This window comes from Oncorhynchus mykiss, chromosome 22 (assembly GCF_057628025.1).
Source record: "Oncorhynchus mykiss isolate SJ-2025 chromosome 22, ASM5762802v1, whole genome shotgun sequence".
Classification (NCBI taxonomy): Eukaryota; Metazoa; Chordata; class Actinopteri; order Salmoniformes; family Salmonidae; genus Oncorhynchus; species Oncorhynchus mykiss.
The window spans coordinates 33,478,790-33,498,035 of NC_143043.1; the positions used below are offsets into that span (position 1 = coordinate 33,478,790).

Sequence of the window (19,246 nt, forward strand, 5' to 3'; positions counted from 1 at the left end):
CTCTATACCATGCCCATGCAGTTCTGTACCATCACTCATTCATATATTTTTATGTACATATTCTTATTCATTCCTTTACACTTGTGTGTATGAGGTAGTTGTTGTGAAATTGGTAGGTTAGATTACTCGTTGGATATTACTGCATTGTGAACTAGAAGCACAAGCATTTCGCTACATTCTCATTAACATCTACTAACCATGTGTATGTGACAAATAAAATTTGATTTGATTTGATACAAACATCATCTCATCATGCTGTGGTCATTTGGGAGATCCTGTCTTCCTGTCATAAAGACAGATGGATCATAGCTGACTGTTCGTGACACTCAGCCATGATGACACATCATGGAATCCAATCATTTTACCGAAGGTTGGGTCCTGTGGTAATAATTACGCTGATGATAAACATCTGGCTAAAACACGCACAAATTCCTCTGGATTTGCAGGCTTGTCTGAGTTAACGGGGTCGGACACAACGGATTTGTGACAGAAACTCATTTGTTAGAGACTATTATAAGAGAGGGAGGAAGAGATCGTCCTGGAGTTTTCAATCTCATACTTTTAGAAAAAAGAGAAAGTCAGACAGAGAAAATGATAGGGGGAGAGAAAGAAAAATACTCCTAAACTCCCAGGAAAGGTATTCTGTTAATAGATGACTTCGCCAGGAACTACATGCAGGCAGAGTTAAATTGTCATTTGATGTGTAAAGTGTTTCTCATGGTGACAGTTCTGCCCTCATGTGTGATCTTGTCTGATGAGCTAGCGGATTGAGCTGTGTAGCATCAGCACCCTGTAATCACTCACCTGACAGCACACTATTACTGGTTGATAAGATTATTCTCAATTGAGCTCAACTTATTGTTCTCTTGCAAATCATGGCAGAGTGTGAGGAAAGGAAGGTTACTGTTATGTTCACATCAGCAACTATAATAACCATGTTTAAAAGGTTCAAACGTGAGGCCTGTCATGAAGTTTGTTCATGTCAATGAAACTTTCTTGAAGCACACCACTTCAAGTTGTGGTGTTTCAGCCCTGACCACCTTATAGTTTCAGCCCTGACCACCTTATAGTTTCAGCCCTGGCCACCTTATAGTTTCAGCCCTGACCACCTTATAGTTTCAGCCCTGACCACCTTATAGTTTCAGCCCTGACCACCTTATAGTTTCAGCCCTGACCACCTTATAGTTTCAGCCCTGACCCCCTTATAGTTTCAGCCCTGACCACCTTATAGTTCCAGCCCTGACCACCTTATCCCACTGAGCTAAAGCCAGTGCATTTTCTCTGGGAGCCATTACAAGTTTCATGTCTTTGGCAAGGTTATTGTAACTCCCCACATGAGAACGTTGGTCTGAATGGAGAATTTCCTGTCCTGTTAATAATCTACTTCCTGGATCATCAGGTATTATCAATTTGATATGGTCCATTTCATTTCAAATTTCAAACATAAACATTACTATATTACACTATACAGTGATTTCATTCTTTGGTTTTCCTGCTGCCCTTATTATATGAGCAGCTACATTATAATAACACACAGAGTATGTGTTGCACTGTATGTAGAGACTGTAGTGTAATGAGCATGTGTTGAAATGATCACGTTAATGTCATATAATTAGTACATATCCTGCAGTAGGACTGGTTAGCATCACTCTGCATGTTGCTTGCTTTCTGTTGCTCTCCCTCTCATTCAGGTAATATTACTACTGGCTATGATTAATGAAGGAGCATCTGGCTCGGAGCTGGAACAGGTACGCTGTGTGTGTGTGTGTGTGTGTGTGTGTGTGTGTGTGTGTGTGTGTGTGTGTGTGTGTGTGTGTGTGTGTGTGTGTGTGTGTGTGTGTGTGTGTGTGTGTGTGTGTGTGTGTGTGTGTGTGTCTAGATGACACAGATGTGTCCAATGAAAGTAATTTCACAGAACCACTGCCAATTAGATGTTATTACAGAAGGTATGTGGAGTACACCAACACGTGCACAAACACACACACACAAACAAACACGCATGTACACATATCTGTAGGTGCACACAGGAGTCTTTTAAACACACACACACACACACCATTAGATGGGGGCGAGGCCTGTATGTTTACGACGCTTTTCTCTTGAAAATTTCAGTTAAATGTCTCCGTATGCAGAGCGGCCGGTAGCCGAGTGCATTTGATATGAAAGGTGCTACTAGCAGACTGAGATAGGAATAGTAAAGGCAAAGATAGTACATTACAAAAGCCTCCCGGAAAACATATCCCACTAGGATATAACGTAGGCCTGCCGAGGATAAGATGAAAACGTGTTCAAACGTTCTAGATTTTCTTACAGCTTTCTTATCTCCCTCCGCGGTCCTGTTCGCTGGTGATGCTGACAAGCCATCCCGGACTTGTGTATCCATGTTTGTGTGTTAGGCTCATCCTATAGCAGATGGGGATTGATATGGGTCCAAGACAATACTGCCACTCGTGCCAGAAAGGGACAGTGGAGGAGAGAGAAAGAAAGAGAGGCAGAGAAATATATAAAAATGTATAAGTCTATACAGTATATATACAGTATATAGTACCAGTCAAAAGTGTGGAAACACCTACTCATTCCAGGGTTTTTCTTTATTCTTACTATTTTCTACATTGTTGAATAATAGTGAAAACATCAAAACTATGAAATAACACATGTGGAATCATGTAGTAACCAAATAAGTGTTATAAATAACTCAAAATATATTTTATATTTGAGATTATTCAAAGTAGCCACCCTTTGCCTTGATAACAGCTTTGCACACTCTTGGCATTCTCTCAACCAGTTTCATTAGGTAGTCAGCTGGAATGCATTTCAATTAACAGGTGTGCCTTGTTAAAAGTTCATTTGTGGAATTTCTTTCCTTCTTAATGCGTTTAAGCCAATCAGTTGTGTTGTGACAAGGTAGGGGTGTCACAGACTGTTACATTCTAGCATACACTATCCTCACTTATTTTAAATGCATTGTACTGTATACCAATTTCTACAGTTATATGTGCCAGAAATGTCTGTGCCATCTTTACTTCAAATTCTATCCACTGATATTAATATAGTATTGTGCAACCAGGTCTTAAATCCGTACAGATTTCATTAAAACCAACCCGATCTCACTCATTTTCTGTTTCTTAAAAAAAAAAAGTACAACACCCATGTATAACATAATGGTCAATATTACGTTGAATCAGGTATACACAGACAGGTTCACAAGTCTCGTCATTCCACTCCACTCCTATCATCTAAAGTTCTCCCATGCTACTTTCACACGCTATAAAAAGCAACACACATGGAGCTGAGAAAGAAAAGCTCCTCGAGATGAAACCTCAACACCATCAAGACGACCAAATGTTGTTTCCCTCCTTTTAATTGCCAGCTCTGATAGTTGGCCTCCTTGTTTAGCCATATAGCTGCTGTGCGTGCGTGCGTGCGTGCGTGCGCATGAATGTGTGAGTTCTGCTCCTCAAATCAGCAGGCAGACATGCTTACTTCCTCAGCAGATTGTTACGTTGGAGTCCTCGTTTGACGGTCCCGCCCTGTCTCTCTCTCATCCTCTTCCTCTCCCTCTTTCTTCTACTCCCTCTCTCTCTCTTCCTCTCCCTCTCTCTCTCTTCCTCTACCTCTCTCTCATATTCTACTCTCTCTCTTCCTCTCTCCCTGTCTCTCTCTCTTCCTCTACCTCTCTCTCATCTTCTACTCTCTCTCTTCCTCTCTCCCTGGCTCTCTCTCTTCCTCTCCTCTCTATCTCTCTCTCTATCTCTTCCTCTTCCTCTCTGCCTCTCTCTCTCTTCTCCCAGTCTCTCTCTGTTTCTCTCGCTCCCTGAGATCAGATCAGGAATCTGACAGGATATATCAGCAAGGCTGGGTGTAGAGAGTAAGAATGGTGTGGGAATGTCCCTGTGGTTTATCTGGGCTCCGGACCAATCCCGTCACAGAGAATCCCCTTCTGAAAGCCCAGTCCGAGACATAGACTAATTCCGACAGCAACCGGCCCAGCCTCTCCTTCTGGCTACTCCTAATACCACTAATACTGTTTATAACTGATACCGTCCAACTCTGTGCTCCTATTACAACTAGTGGTGAAAGTGAGCCCGTGCTGACCGGTATGAATAACATCTAATGTTCTACTTCTTGAATATCGTCACCTCACATCTTATAGAGTACCATCTTTAAAATACAAAGTCCCTGTAATAATGACCAAGAGTACTATTACTGTGCTCTACAGGGTGGCCACGCTAGCCACGTCTGTTTTGTTCGTTAGGAGCTGCAGTGCAGCATGTCAGGTCACATCAGCGCTTACATTCTCTTCTGTGAATCAATATACCACCATAGCTGCCGCCCTGTTCCGTTCGAGGGGGTTCACAAATGGACTGATGCTCATTGAAAATAAAAGTGTTTTAGTTTACTGTAATCTCGTTCTCTGGCTAGTCCAACTACAATAGAAAACAGATTCATTTCCCTGAACAAAAATATAAAAGCAACATGTAAAGTGTTGGTCCCATGTTTCACGAGCTGAAATAAAAGATCCCAGAAATGTTCCATACGCACAAAAAGCTTATTTCTCTGAAATGTTGTGCACAAATCTGTTTACATCCCTGTTAGTGAGCATTTCTCCGTTGCCAAGATAATCCATCCACCTGAAAGTTGTGGCATATCAAGAAGCTGATTAAACAGCATGATCATTACACACCTTGTGCTGGGGACAATAAAAGGCCATTCTAAAATTCTCAGTTTTGTCACACAACACAATGCCACATATATCACAAGTTTTGAGTGTGCAATAGGCATGCTGACTGCAGTTATGTCCACCTGAGCTGTTGCCAGAGAATTTAATGTTCATTTCTATACCATAAGCGTGAGTGTCCCATAGTGCACCATAGTGGCGGTGCGGTTATGGTATTGACAGGAATAAGCTACAGACAAAGAACACATGTGCATTTTATAGATGACAATTTGAATGCACAGAGATACCATGACGAGCTCCTGAGGCCCATTGTGATACCCATTTTGTTAAGGTATCGGTGACCAACAGATGCATATCTGTATTCCCAGCCATGTGAAATCCAGAGATTAGGGCCTCATGTATTTATTTCAATTGACTGATATCCTACTATGAACTGTAACTCAGTAAAATCCTTGAAATTGTTGCATGTTGTGTTTATATTTTTGTTCAGTATATAATTTTCACACAGTTGTATTTACTAAAACAAAAAGAGTGAGTGGGCAGGAAGATCAGTCACATCCCTTGTATTACAGTTCACTTAGGAAACATAGCCATGACATGTCTGACACTTAAACTATATTACAGCATTCAATATTACCCCCCCAAACTTCGAACAGAATAAAGTTTATGTTCCTTCCCTGTTTGTGCAATTAGATTACAATGCAATTGACTTTGTTAAATCAACATTAGCGGGATTATATTTTTGGCGCGACATAAATTGCTGTCAGTAACCTATTATGACAAGTCAGATTTAATAACACGTTATTTAAAGAACATTTAAAACATCAGAATATCATTTCAAGTAAGAGATACAATATAATAAAACAAAATACATTCAAAAATTATTCAAGGTTATTTGCTCGTTCTGATATTTCTTCATTTCGTTATTACTCTAGATTATATGTCTATTGTTTGTTTAATATTTTTTTTTATTGCTAAGTATTACTGCACTGTTGGAGCTAGCATTTCTCTACACCTGCGATAACATCTGCAAATCTGTGTTCACGACCAATAAACTTTGATTTATTTTACTGATTTACAAGTGACATGGGTAGAATAGTCCATAGTGAACTCCAATAGTAAATGTACATAAACCCTGTACATAAAAACATATTCTAATGTTCCCTGAAATTCAGAGATATCCATTTCCTTCCATTATGCATCTCCTAGTGTGTGTAACGTTTGAGTTAGAGATGTATGTAGATCGTAATTTATGATGAGAGGGGACATGTCTTAAACCTGCAATAAATCCTTGTGTCACACACCCTGCCCAGAGCCAACCACTGAATTTATAGACATCTTGAGAGTTATAAATGAAATACTCACAGGAGGGGAAATTGCTCCACATTGTTGTGCTATTGAACCATTAATTACTAAGCTAAAATCAATTAAGATAAATTGGTTTGGATGAACACATACATAACGTACTATAATATAATAATAATATATTGCATTGACAAATACTGATTCTGAAGCAGTGATTCTGTATCTCGCTCACTCTTCTCTCCCCCTCTCTCCACCCTGCAGCTGTCCTGGGCTGGTTTCTCAGGATGTGTGTGTGAGACGTCACTGCAGGCAGAGGAAGGGGCAGGGCATTGTGAAGCAGAGTGTTTCAGGGGCCTCAGCAGGACAGGACATGCTGCACCACGTCACGGCAACAAGGCCACCCTCTAACTCATGGTTTCCCAATCCTGCTCCTCCTGGGGACCCAAAGGTGTGCATGAGGGGCTAGACCCAAAGGTGTGCATGAGGGGCTAGACCCAAAGGGGTGCATGAGGGGCTAGACCCAAAGGGGTGCATGAGGGGCTAGACCCAAAGGGATGCATGAGGGGCTAGACCCAAAGGGGTGCATGAGGGGCTAGACCCAAAGGGGTGCATGAGGGGCTAGACCCAAAGGGGTGCATGAGGGGCTAGACCCAAAGGGGTGCATGAGGGTCTAGACCCAAAGGTGTGCATGAGGGGCTAGACCCAAAGGTGTGCATGAGGGGCTAGACCCAAAGGGGTGCATGAGGGGCTAGACCCAAAGGGGTGCATGAGGGGCTAGACCCAAAGGGGTGCATGAGGGGCTAGACCCAAAGGGGTGCATGAGGGGCTAGACCCAAAGGGGTGCATGAGGGGCTAGACCCAAAGGGGTGCATGAGGGGCTAGACCCAAAGGGGTGCATGAGGGGCTAGACCCAAAGGGGTGCATTGCTGTTCTTGCCCATTGCTTTGTCAACTGATCAACTAAGGCTTAAAGGGCCAATGCAGACATTTTTTCTCAATATCAAATCATTTCTGGGTAACAATGAAGTACCTTACTGTGATTGTTTTCAATTAAAATTATCAAAAAGAAACAAAAATGGCTTCTTGGCAAAGAGCAATTTCTCAAGCAAGAATTTTGCTAGGGCTGTCTGGGAGCGGTCTGGAAGGGAAAACGGAAAACTAGCTGTTTTTGGCAGAGAGGTTTAGAACTCTCTTTCTTATGTTTCTATTAACTAATTTACAGCCTGGTGATGTAGCCATGCCAAAACTCCATCCCACCAAAACAGGCTGAAATTTTAGGCATTAATTTTCAAACAGCTCTTACACTAAAAGAGGATTATACTACTTGTCCACAGTTTTTCCAACCTCATAGTGTGGGCATGTATATAAAACACAGGGAAATCACGTTTTGACTGAGAAATCAGATGTGTTAGTTCTGGGCTAGAACAAGGACCAGGCTAGGGTAACACTGTTGACTCATAAATGAAAGAATGCAATCATCCCTTTTCCTATTTGTATCATTTAAATGCAGACATGTCAATCTGTTTTAATGTATTGGGATCAGTCCAGTTTTTCTGGGGCTAATGCTTGGAGATGGAATGCGGGAGGCTTGTGTTTTCTACTGATCATCTGTCCTGAGGCTGAGTTCGGATTGTGCTCTAGCACTACACAGCGGATTAATATAACCAGACCTTGATGATGAGTTGGGAAACACTTATATTGACAACCAATTTAGATATGTAGGACCCTGCGGAACACGGAAGCCTCTCGCTAGAGCCTGTCTCCTTTTCGTTCAGCGCGGAGAGGGAGAGAGGGAGAGTGAAAGAGTGTGAGAGAATATGAGAGAGAGAAAGAGAGAGAGACAGAGCGCTGACTCCTCCTCGTTCTCCGGTGTCAAAGTTGACATCAGCCCTGGAGCCGAGTCGAACAGGAGCCTCGTGCGTGAACGGGAGAGCGAGCTCACATCTTTCAGTGGCGAATGCTGCACGGAGTTATGTACCTCGCGCTGCCTTGCCCTCTGAACTGCCTGCCGTCATGGATTGCAACCCGCGCGCGAAACCAATACTACTTTTTATTCTACTGTTCATCTTGTCGTTTATCCGCTCAGCACTTCTGATCATCCACCCGTCCAATGAAGGTAAGAGTAAGTGAGAGAGGGCCGGACATAAAGAAAGAGAGAGTGTGAGATCCATGTAAGAAAAGTGTTCGCTCACAGACAGAGCTATAGTACATCTTGCTGCAGCGGCTCGTCTCACAGTCTGGACGGCATGCATTTGAAGGAAGGTGGTTCTGACTGCGCTGATGCTGTGGATGCAATGGACAGGATATGTCATGTTAGACCATTCGATAATGTCCAAATATTGCCATGGCGGTATTTTAGCACATTTGTAAATAACAGTTTAATTAGTTTAACCCACTGTGATGTGTGTTGACCCAAGCTTCAATGCGATAGAAGGATTGATGCACGGACTCGGTGTGGCGTTTTAAACCCTCATTAAGAGTTATTGACCGGCTGGTAAATCGGTGGAAACTGGAATCGGATGGGGGGGATCACGATAATCAGCTGGGGGGCATCACGATAATCAGCTTTGGACAGTTAACACCGGGCTTCCCGTGCATCTAGGTTGGAAGTATCGTTTGGCATGCCATAGTTCTTCTCCAAATAGTGAGAATAATAGCCTACATTTTGAAACGCAGATGACAAAGTGTAGATGTTGATGTTTGGTGTTATTACTCACAAATGCCCATGTAGGCTATTGTCCCATAACAATACGGAGTAGAAGCAGGCAATCCAAGCGCGGCATCCCACAGTAAAGGACCAGGGCAGGCAGTGGACCCCCGTTTAGCTTCTTACCCAAGCTGATCAGACATTAGCCTAAATAGATGTGATTTGGAAAATGCAGCCGATTCATATTCATTAGTATTCATTCACACGGATGGTGTATTGGATTATATCAATATAGCCCACTTTATTGAGCCGTGTTGGAAGGAACACGCACACTCTAAAGAATAATAATAATCCCTTAGCGCAAGGAATCATCCACTCGATATTTCCATTGATTAACCCATTGACTACTTTTTCTTAAATAGGCCAATCTCGACAGGTTGTTTATTATCGCTCGCACATGCGCGCGCGTGCACATACACACACACACACACACACACACAGGCGCAAATGATGAGATGACTGGCCTATAGTTCCAAAGGGCAAGGCTAATCTGTAATTGCACTTTGATTACGAAATTAATGTAGGCTACATGGACCGTCGATTGTCAGACAGAGCCAAATACTAATCAAGGGGTGAGCTCAGTAAAATGTAATGATTTATTGTCATGCTATAAATGAGTTGTTACTACATGGGAATAATTCAAAGTAGAGAACATGTAATATAATATTTAAAAAATGTTAAATTACGAATTGTAACATATTTCAATTGTTAACATACTGGCATAGGCCTATATGCAATTGAAGTGAATAGTTGAAGACATTGAACAACCGTTAACATGCGAGCGACTAGACTGCATTTCCCCGGCGTATTCTTTGTTGCAACAACGTGGCAGTACATCATGTACGCCTATACAGCTTTCATGGGCGACCAGCATCACGTGTGTGCTCTTCTTGTAGGGAAGCACAACGCTTGAATAGGCCTATAAAAAAATGGCTTGCGAATATATGGCATCAAAATGAACAACGAATACTGCTCAAATGTCAGATTAGGCCTATGGGCCATGCACCGTGAGTGGTCAAAGTTTAGGCCCCATAAAACAATTTCTGTCTTTGGGTAATACGTTCGCCTAGATTTAAACCCATATCATAGCAATTTAACATGGTCAATGTATTATAATGTATTATACCGGGAAGGAGTTATTATTTCTACAAAGCGGTTAGTCCTCGCTCCATGCATGTAGACTATACTGCACGCGCCTGCCGCCTCTTCCCATCTTCTTTATATTATTGTCTAACTCACAGGCCGTCAGTCTATCACCGGTTAATAAACCAAACTTGGAGATTATGAAGTGACTTTTGTTTTTCGATTTGATATATTGGCTAATTAAATGCAAGGGTCTCTGGCATTAATCTGTGTCTTTTGTTTTCAGAAACTTTAGATATTTTGAGATGATTTCATCTTTGATATTTTCGATGAAACAGCACGTGAATAGCCTATCGACTTCTGCTTTTACTGTTTCGTACTTTTATTCACCTCACTATTTCCAGGAGCCCACACAGCTCGATTTCACACAGCTCGGGCCAGTCCTCGACATAGCCTACAGTATTGAAGTCAAATAAATATAGGCCTAGTCATTCCATTTTTTTATGTTCGCCTAATGATTGTTTAGGCCTATTTAGGCTGTTTATGAACTGATGTCTTGTTCATGAAGTTCGGTCTGTGTCTCGTATTGGGGTTAATGTAAGCTATGTAGATGCAATTTAGTCGATTTGTAGGCCTAGTTGATATGTACAATTTGTGTTCAGGAAATATTGTTGTAGCCTCCACTCAACCCGAGGACAATTACAGGGTATAGGTCTACCCGGTGATAAACCTATTACTTATTATTTATGACGTCTGCTATGGTGTGCACCTAATGATGGCTGTCCCGCAACACCCTGTCTGTCTGCCAGGGAGTGTCAGTGTCGAGCCGTTCTCACCGTGAAGCCTCACAAGCTCTTGCATATTCCATCTGTAATAATAGAACTATTAAACACCCTTCTATCAGAAACAGAAAGCTCATGCTCCGCAGAGGAGAGGAGAGAGGAATTGTCTCCCTTGTTTAATACTGTTTTTGTGCTCGAGGCACGGTGTCATCATGGCCCGGTCAAGTCAGAAACCCCCTCCCTTTCACAGGCTACTAAAGTCCCTCTCATAAATCAAATGTTTAGCACAAATCCAAATTCTCTACGTTTATTTCAACATTGAAACAACGTGGAACTATCATATCGGTTTATTTGCGTTTAAGAGTGTATAACTAAAAATGGGGACATGGCTATAAAAGTTTAGCTTATTTTAGTAGGCCTAGGCTATTGCCTCGCCCGAAAAATGTAGGTTAGGTCTATGCATCTATATTTTCAGGAAAATATGTATTTGATAGGCTACATATCTGTGAAGAAAATGTTTACATGTTGACAACGACAATTAACCTTATTTATAAATTGACCATATCATTTTAAAGTGAACCGAAAATAAACTATGGGCCTAGACTATAGGCCAGGCACATCTAGGGTTGATAACTCTGCAAGTAGCCTACGTGTTAGAATGTTGTTATTTAGCCCAAATGTGTTATTTATAAAAAATGTAAGTTTCCTCTGTCTGTTGGTCAGCGTGACCACATGCAGATTCTGTTGTGGTTTAAGCTTACTCTTTTTAGGACATCCTTTAACGTCCTTTTGGAAATATTCACTGCGTTTTGTTGCCAGATATCATATAATCTATCATTTCAGAGCAAAGAAAGTCGTAAATCAACTACAGTAGTAATGCAGTCCAACCACTCTTCAAACCGTAACGCCCTACTTTGGGGCTTCGAGCGGAACCACGACTCGCATGGGCTGCATTATATAAAACCCATACTCTAAAATAATACACTGTGATATAGGCGTATTTAGGACAACTTGACCATGTGTGTGTGTTTTGTGATAAGTTAAAGAGTAAGGGCAAGGAAAACGTGGAAGTTTTAGACGTTTAAAACTAGCCTATTTCATGAAGACTAAGATTCTATGTCACCTTTAATGGTTCTCAGAATGTAGAGGTTAATCATGGTAATTATAATAACGATAATTACACAGGTTATTCATCATTATCATTAATTATAGGCCTAATGATTCTGATGATGACAATACTCTTTATAATTAGCCTAAATATATGTTTTATTCTTATTGCTATCTTCTAGCTCCTCTTGTGTTTATTTATGGTGAAAGAAAAACGTTTTCAACAACTTCGACGAGGTACAATTTCAACATACACGCACATGCTTCGCATTACGCATGACCGGCATTTTCATGTCAAAATGAAGATTTTAGGGATCCGAAGTTTGCCTATCAGGCCTACAAATGTTCATTTATTTATTTACTTTGGCCTGTATTTTTGTATTTATTTGATTGTTTCGTTTGAATTAACTGAGGCCTTTTGCAACACCGGGAAAGTTGAGCCATGCTCTAGTTTCCCCTCCTCGTTATGGCCTACTGTCCCTGAATGAGGGTATTGTTTTTTCTTCAGGACATTGTGAGATCTTCTCATTGCACTTAAAACCAATTTGAACTGACCCCATGAAAAATGTATATATTTTTTCAGATAAATATATTGGTAACGTTTTAGCAGCACATTTTACTATTTTACAAGCTATAGCCTATGAATGATTGATTGTTGATTGTGTTCTAAGGCGGAGGCCTACTGCTTGGTCAGATTATTCTGTGAGATACCAACATTTAGTGATGTGATTTATTCCCACTTTCCATAGGCTAATGGTTGTTTTTATAGAAAATATAGAATACATCAAAATAAAGAAAACGATTTGTGGAATGTACCATACCATAGAATATACGCATAATTCGAGTTGAATTATATGCTGTTCAGAGAAAACAATTCAGTATAGGCCTATCCAGAATTGTATCACCATATCCATATTATGATCATGGTTTCAATATGACTTTGATCAAATGCATATTGGCCCACATGCTATTAGTCATTACAGACTGCCTATATTGCTACACACGTGTTTACAGAAACAAATACATTTTCTGCCATTCAGCAGTGCTTGTGTAAATCCTGGACAAACTTTGGTGAGCTACTATACTGTGTTCCGTATTGCGCTTAATATACCGCAGGAGTAGGCTAACGGAGAAAGTAGCCTGATATGGCCGCTTTTAGGACTGTTCGTTTTAGGGGGGATAATTTGGCATGAAGTTATGTCATATTCAGATATTGTATTGGCTGATTCGGAGCGATTCTTGCACCAAACGGATCAGTGTATTTTCTCAGTGTAAATGTGTCTTTGAGTGAGTGCGCAGCATAAAATGAGAGAATGGCTCTGTATGTGTGCGTGTGTGAATGTAGGCGACAGTAGTGAGTCTGTATGCGTGGTGCTTGGTATGGTTTCCCTCCCTGCCCGGGCGTCGGTATTTTTAGCGGGTGGCAGGAGGCCTTGCCCAGGGAGGCTAGAGCAGTAACCCGCTGGGAGGAACAGGCTTGTGAGCGATGGCACCTGGGGGTGGGGGGGTGGAGGGGGGGGGGGGGGGGCGCTTACACATGTTCCCACTTTAAAAATAGTGCTCTCTGTGTGTTTGTGTGTGAGTTGTGTTTGTGTGGGAGGCCTGTAGGAAGCAGTGTGAAGAGTGCTGTTATCTAATATCTCACAATAAATCAGTATTAGAGAGAGAGAGAGAGAGAGAGAGAGAGTGTTTACATGCAAGTATGAGCTGTGAGAGGGGAACCAGCAGCAGCATCAGACACAGCCACACTCAGTTTGAATAATTCATGATGGGAGGAGAACACTTCACCCTGAACACACAGTCACAACCTGCAGACATGCCTGGCTGCAGACAGACTACTGCAGCCCTACACAACCTGCAGTCACAGACTACTGCAGCCCTACACAACCTGCAGTCACAGACTCCTGCAGCCCTACACAACCTGTAGTCACAGACTACTGCAGCCCTACACAACCTGTAGTCACAGACTACTGCAGCCCTACACAACCTGCAGTCACAGACTACTGCAGCCCTACACAACCTGTAGTCACAGACTACTGCAGCCCTACACAACCTGCAGTCACAGACTCCTGCAGCCCTACACAACCTGCAGTCACAGACTCCTGCAGCCCTACACAACCTGCAGTCACAGACTCCTGCAGCCCTACACAACCTGCAGTCAAAGACTCCTGCAGCCCTACACAACCTACAGTCACAGACTCCTGCAGCCCTACACAACCTGCAGTCACAGACTACTGCAGCCCTACACAACCTGCAGTCACAGACTCCTGCAGCCCTACACAACCTGCAGTCACAGACTACTGTAGCCCTACACAACCTGCAGTCGCAGACTCCTGCAGCCCTACACAACCTGCAGTCGCAGACTCCTGCAGCCCTGCAGTCACAGACTCCTGCAGCCCTACACAACCTGTAGTCACAGACTACTGCAGCCCTACACAACCTGCAGTCACAGACTCCTGCAGCCCTACACAACCTGCAGTGACAGACTCCTGCAGCCCTACACAACCTGCAGTCACAGACTACTGCAGCCCTACACAACCTGCAGTCACAGACTACCGCAGATGCTAACACACACACAACCTGCAGTCACAACAGGTGGGTTCCAGATTCCAGAGAGCCTATACATATTCTGTGCTGACCTGAGTAGACTAGAAGATTCCTATATCATTTTGATGTGTTTCTGCAGACACTGTGCCCACTGCCCAGCCTGTCTGCCTACAGCTCGGTGTACAACTTACTGCTGAGCTGAAATCTTCAATAAATACTCATTCAGATGGACATGTTGGGCCTGTGGGTCTACTGCCTGTCTCTGTCTCTCCTATATTGATTCACCTGGCTGCCTTCATGTGGGTTGTTCCCAGACCAGAGACCAGAGACCAGAGACCAGAGACCAGCAGTAGCCAACTCAGACTGCTCTTAATACTGTTTCTTACTGTTAGTTACCGTAAAGAGCCCTGCGTTCTGACACTCTGAGGTTGACTAACTGGGTAGACACACTGACGCGAGAGTGTGTGAGCGTTTTGTGTGAGTGTTCTTGCATTCGTTTGTGCATCTTTGTGTAATGAGTGTGTGCATGTGGACCTTCACGTGCATGTACACGTGTGTGTGTTAGTGCGTGGGATTTTGGTGGAGATTTCCGGCCCTTGCAGCTGGAGAAGCAGCGTCAGATAGAGCCATCTCATTTTCTGCTCTCATATTCCCCACGCTTAGCTCAATTTGAGACGGGGTCTGGCTCGTTGAGAAATGTAAATTGGAACCAATGGAGCTAGATACTGCACTGCTATAATCTGACAGGAGCAGATAGCTTTATTAGCTCTAATAGGAGTCTGTCTTCTGAATGTGTGTGTGTGTGTGTGTGTGTGCGTGTGTGTGTGCGTGTGTGTGTGTGTGTGTGTGCGCGTGTGTGTGTGTGCGTGTGTGTGTGCGTGTGTGTGTGTGTGTGTGCGTGCGTCCCTGTGCCCTGACCGCCAGCTGCTTGGCTAGAACTCAGGTGAGCCTCAATTTTGTGGGTATCACCTAATAGTATTTATTTTCCTCTCCCCTATCTATACTCCACCCTGTACTCTCTCTCTATACTCCACCCTGTACTCTCTCTCTATACTCCACCCTGTACTCTCTCTATACTCCACCCTGTACTCTCTCTCTATACTCCACCCTGTACTCTCTCTCTCTATACTCCACCCTGTACTCTCTCTCTATACTCCACCCTGAACTCTCTCTATACTCCACCCTGTACTCTCTCTCTATACTCCACCCTGTACTCTCTCTCTATACTCCACCCTGTACTCTCTCTCTCTATACTCCACCCTGTACTCTCTCTCTATACTCCACCCTGTACTCTCTCTCTCTATACTCCACCCTGTACTCTCTCTCTATACTCCACCCTGAACTCTCTCTCTATACTCCACCCTGAACTCTCTCTATACTCCACCCTGAACTCTCTCTCTATACTCCACCCCGAACTCTCTCTCTATACTCCACCCTGAACTCTCTCTATACTCCACCCTGTACTCTCTCTCTATACTCCACCCTGTACTCTCTCTCTATACTCCACCCTGTACTCTCTCTTTACTTCACCCTGTACTCTCTCTCTCTATACTCCACCCTGTACTCTCTCTATACTCCACCCTGTACTCTCTCTATACTCCACCCTGTACTCTCTCTCTATACTCCACCCTGAACTCTCTCTCTATACTCCACCCTGTACTCTCTCTATACTCCACCCTGTACTCTCTCTCTCTCTATACTCCACCCTGTACTCTCTCTCTACTCCACCCTGAACTCTCTCTATACTCCACCCTGTACTCTCTCTATACTCCACCCTGTACTCTCTCTCTATACTCCACCCTGTACTCTCTCTCTATACTCCACCCTGTACTCTCTCTCTACTCCACCCTGTACTCTCTCTATACTCTACCCTGTACTCTCTCTCTATACTCCACCCTGTACTCTCTCTCTATACTCCACCCTGAACTCTCTCTATACTCCACCCTGGACTCTCTCTATACTCCACCCTGAACTCTCTCTCTATACTCCACCCTGTACTCTCTCTATACTCCACCCTGTACTCTCTCTCTATACTCCACCCTGTACTCTCTCTCTCTATACTCCACCCTGTACTCTCTCTCTCTATACTCCACCCGGTACTCTCTCTCTATACTCCACCCTGTACTCTCTCTCTCTATACTCCACCCTGTACTCTCTCTCTCTATACTCCACCCTGTACTCTCTCTCTATACTCCACCCTGTACTCTCTCTCTATACTCCACCCTGTACTCTCTCTCTATACTCCACCCTGTACTCTCTCTCTCTATACTCCACCCTGTACTCTCTCTCTATACTCCACCCTGTACTCTCTCTCTCTATACTCCACCCTGTACTCTCTCTCTATACTCCACCCTGTACTCTCTCTTTCTATACTCCACCCTGTACTCTCTCTCTATACTCCACCCTGAACTCTCTCTATACTCCACCCTGGACTCTCTCTATACTCCACCCTGAACTCTCTCTCTATACTCCACCCTGTACTCTCTCTCTATACTCCACCCTGTACTCTCTCTCTCTATACTCCACCCTCTACTCTCTCTATACTCCACCCTGAACTCTCTCTCTACTCCACCCTGTACTCTATACTCCACCCTGTACTCTCTCTATACTCCACCCTGTACTCTCTCTCTACTCCACCCTGTACTCTCTCTATACTCCACCCTGTACTCTCTCTCTATACTCCACCCTGAACTCTCTCTATACTCCACCCTGGACTCTCTCTATACTCCACCCTGAACTCTCTCTCTATACTCCACCCTGTACTCTCTCTATACTCCACCCTGTACTCTCTCTCTATACTCCACCCTGTACTCTCTCTATACTCCACCCTGAACTCTCTCTCTATACTCCACCCTGAACTCTCTCTATACTCCACCCTGTACTCTCTCTCTATACTCCACCCTGAACTCTCTCTATACTCCACCCTGAACTCTCTCTATACTCCACCCTGTACTCTCTCTCTATACTCCACCCTGAACTCTCTATATACTCCACCCTGAACTCTCTCTATACTCCACCCTGAACTCTCTCTATACTCCACCCTGAACTCTCTCTATACTCCACCCTGAACTCTCTCTATACTCCACCCTGAACTCTCTCTATACTCCACCCTGTACTCTCTCTATACTCCACCCGGAACTCTCTCTATACTCCACCCTGAACTCTCTCTATACTCCACCCTGAACTCTCTCTATACTCCACCCTGTACTCTCTCTATACTCCACCCTGTACTCTCTCTATACTCCACCCTGTACTCTCTCTCTATACTCCACCCTGAACTCTCTCTATACTCCACCCTGAACTCTCTCTATACTCCACCCTGAACTCTCTCTATACTCCACCCTGTACTCTCTCTATACTCCACCCTGAACTCTCTCTCTATACTCCACCCTGTACTCTCTCTATACTCCACCCTGTACTCTCTCTCTATACTCCACCCTGAACTCTCTCTATACTCCACCCTGAACTCTCTCTATACTCCACCCTGTACTCTCTCTCTATACTCCACCCTGAACTCTCTCTATACTCCACCCTGAACTCTCTCTATACTCCACCCTGTACTCTCTCTCTATACTCCACCCTGAACTCTCTCTATACTCCACCCTGAACTCTCTCTATACTCCACCCTGAACTCTCTCTATACTCCACCCTGAACTCTCTCTATACTCCACCCTGAACTCTCTCTATACTCCACCCTGAACTCTCTCTATACTCCACCCTGTACTCTCTCTATACTCCACCCTGAACTCTCTCTATACTCCACCCTGAACTCTCTCTATACTCCACCCTGAACTCTCTCTATACTCCACCCTGTACTCTCTCTATACTCCACCCTGTACTCTCTCTATACTCCATCCTGTACTCTCTCTCTATACTCCACCCTGAACTCTCTCTATACTCCACCCTGAACTCTCTCTATACTCCACCCTGAACTCTCTCTATACTCCACCCTGTACTCTCTCTATACTCCACCCTGAACTCTCTCTATACTCCACCCTGTACTCTCTCTATACTCCACCCTGTACTCTCTCTCTATACTCCACCCTGTACTCTCTCTATACTCCACCCTGTACTCTCTCTATACTCCACCCTGAACTATCTCGCTATACTCCACTATGTACTCAAAATATGCTTTTTCCCTGCTCTGTGACATTCTGTTGTATCACTAGTGACACTCCAGCCAAGCAGAGCCCCGGGGTCACAGCTCTTATCATACTGTTCTGTCTTAGTAATTACAATACACTTCCCTCACACTTTCCAGATCTCAGAATCCCTGGAATTGTGAGAGGCTTAATTCATTTGAGAATGCATTGAAACCTAGAATTGGTGACATAATCTTATCATTTCCATATTTATAGTGTAATAATGAATGTTGTTCATATGCACACTTAGAGCCCATGATTTATCTGAAAGCATCAAGGTTCCTTTATAATGAAAGTGACAGTTAAGGCTCAGACACACCAATAGCGTCTGCCTGCCGAGAGTACTTTTCCAACTGAGAAAATGTCGGCAGGCAGACATCAACAGCTGAGCGATCGGTAGACCAATGGGTGCGATGTGTTCAACTCTTTACAGGCGCATAGAGATTTTAGATGCAAAGATTCGTAACAGCAAGTGTGGTTTTCTGACCCCGCTGTGTGTATCAGTACCAGTCAGAGGAGGTTCACACAGCTGTAGCAGTGTGGTTTTCTGACCCCGCTGTGTGTATCAGTACCAGTCAGAGGAGGTTCACACAGCTGTAGCAGTGTGGTTTTCTGACCCCGCTGTGTGTATCAGTACCAGTCAGAGGAGGTTCACACAGCTGTAGCAGTGTGGTTTTCTGACCCCGCTGTGTGTATCAGTACCAGTCAGAGGAGGTTCACACAGCTGTAGCAGTGTGGTTTTCTGACCCCGCTGTGTGTATCAGTACCAGTCAGAGGAGGTTCACACAGCTGTAGCAGTGTGGTTTTCTGACCCCGCTGTGTGTATCAGTACCAGTCAGAGGAGGTTCCCACAGCTGTAGCAGTGTGGTTTTCTGACCCCGCTGTGTGTATCAGTA

The 19,246-nt window shown here is 43.8% G+C and overlaps 1 protein-coding gene across 2 annotated transcripts in view; it reads left to right on the forward strand.

Annotated features, from left to right (window-relative positions):
- The first annotated feature begins 7,572 nt into the window (after positions 1-7,572).
- Positions 7,573-19,246, forward strand: part of epha3 (eph receptor A3) — a 164,169-nt gene continuing 152,495 nt past the window's right edge. For both annotated transcript variants that reach the window (XM_036959042.2, XM_036959041.2), the window contains exon 1: positions 7,573-8,098. In XM_036959042.2, coding sequence (XP_036814937.1) covers positions 7,996-8,098 — 103 coding nt within the window. In that variant the 5' untranslated portion in view covers positions 7,573-7,995. The remainder of the gene's footprint in view (positions 8,099-19,246) is intronic.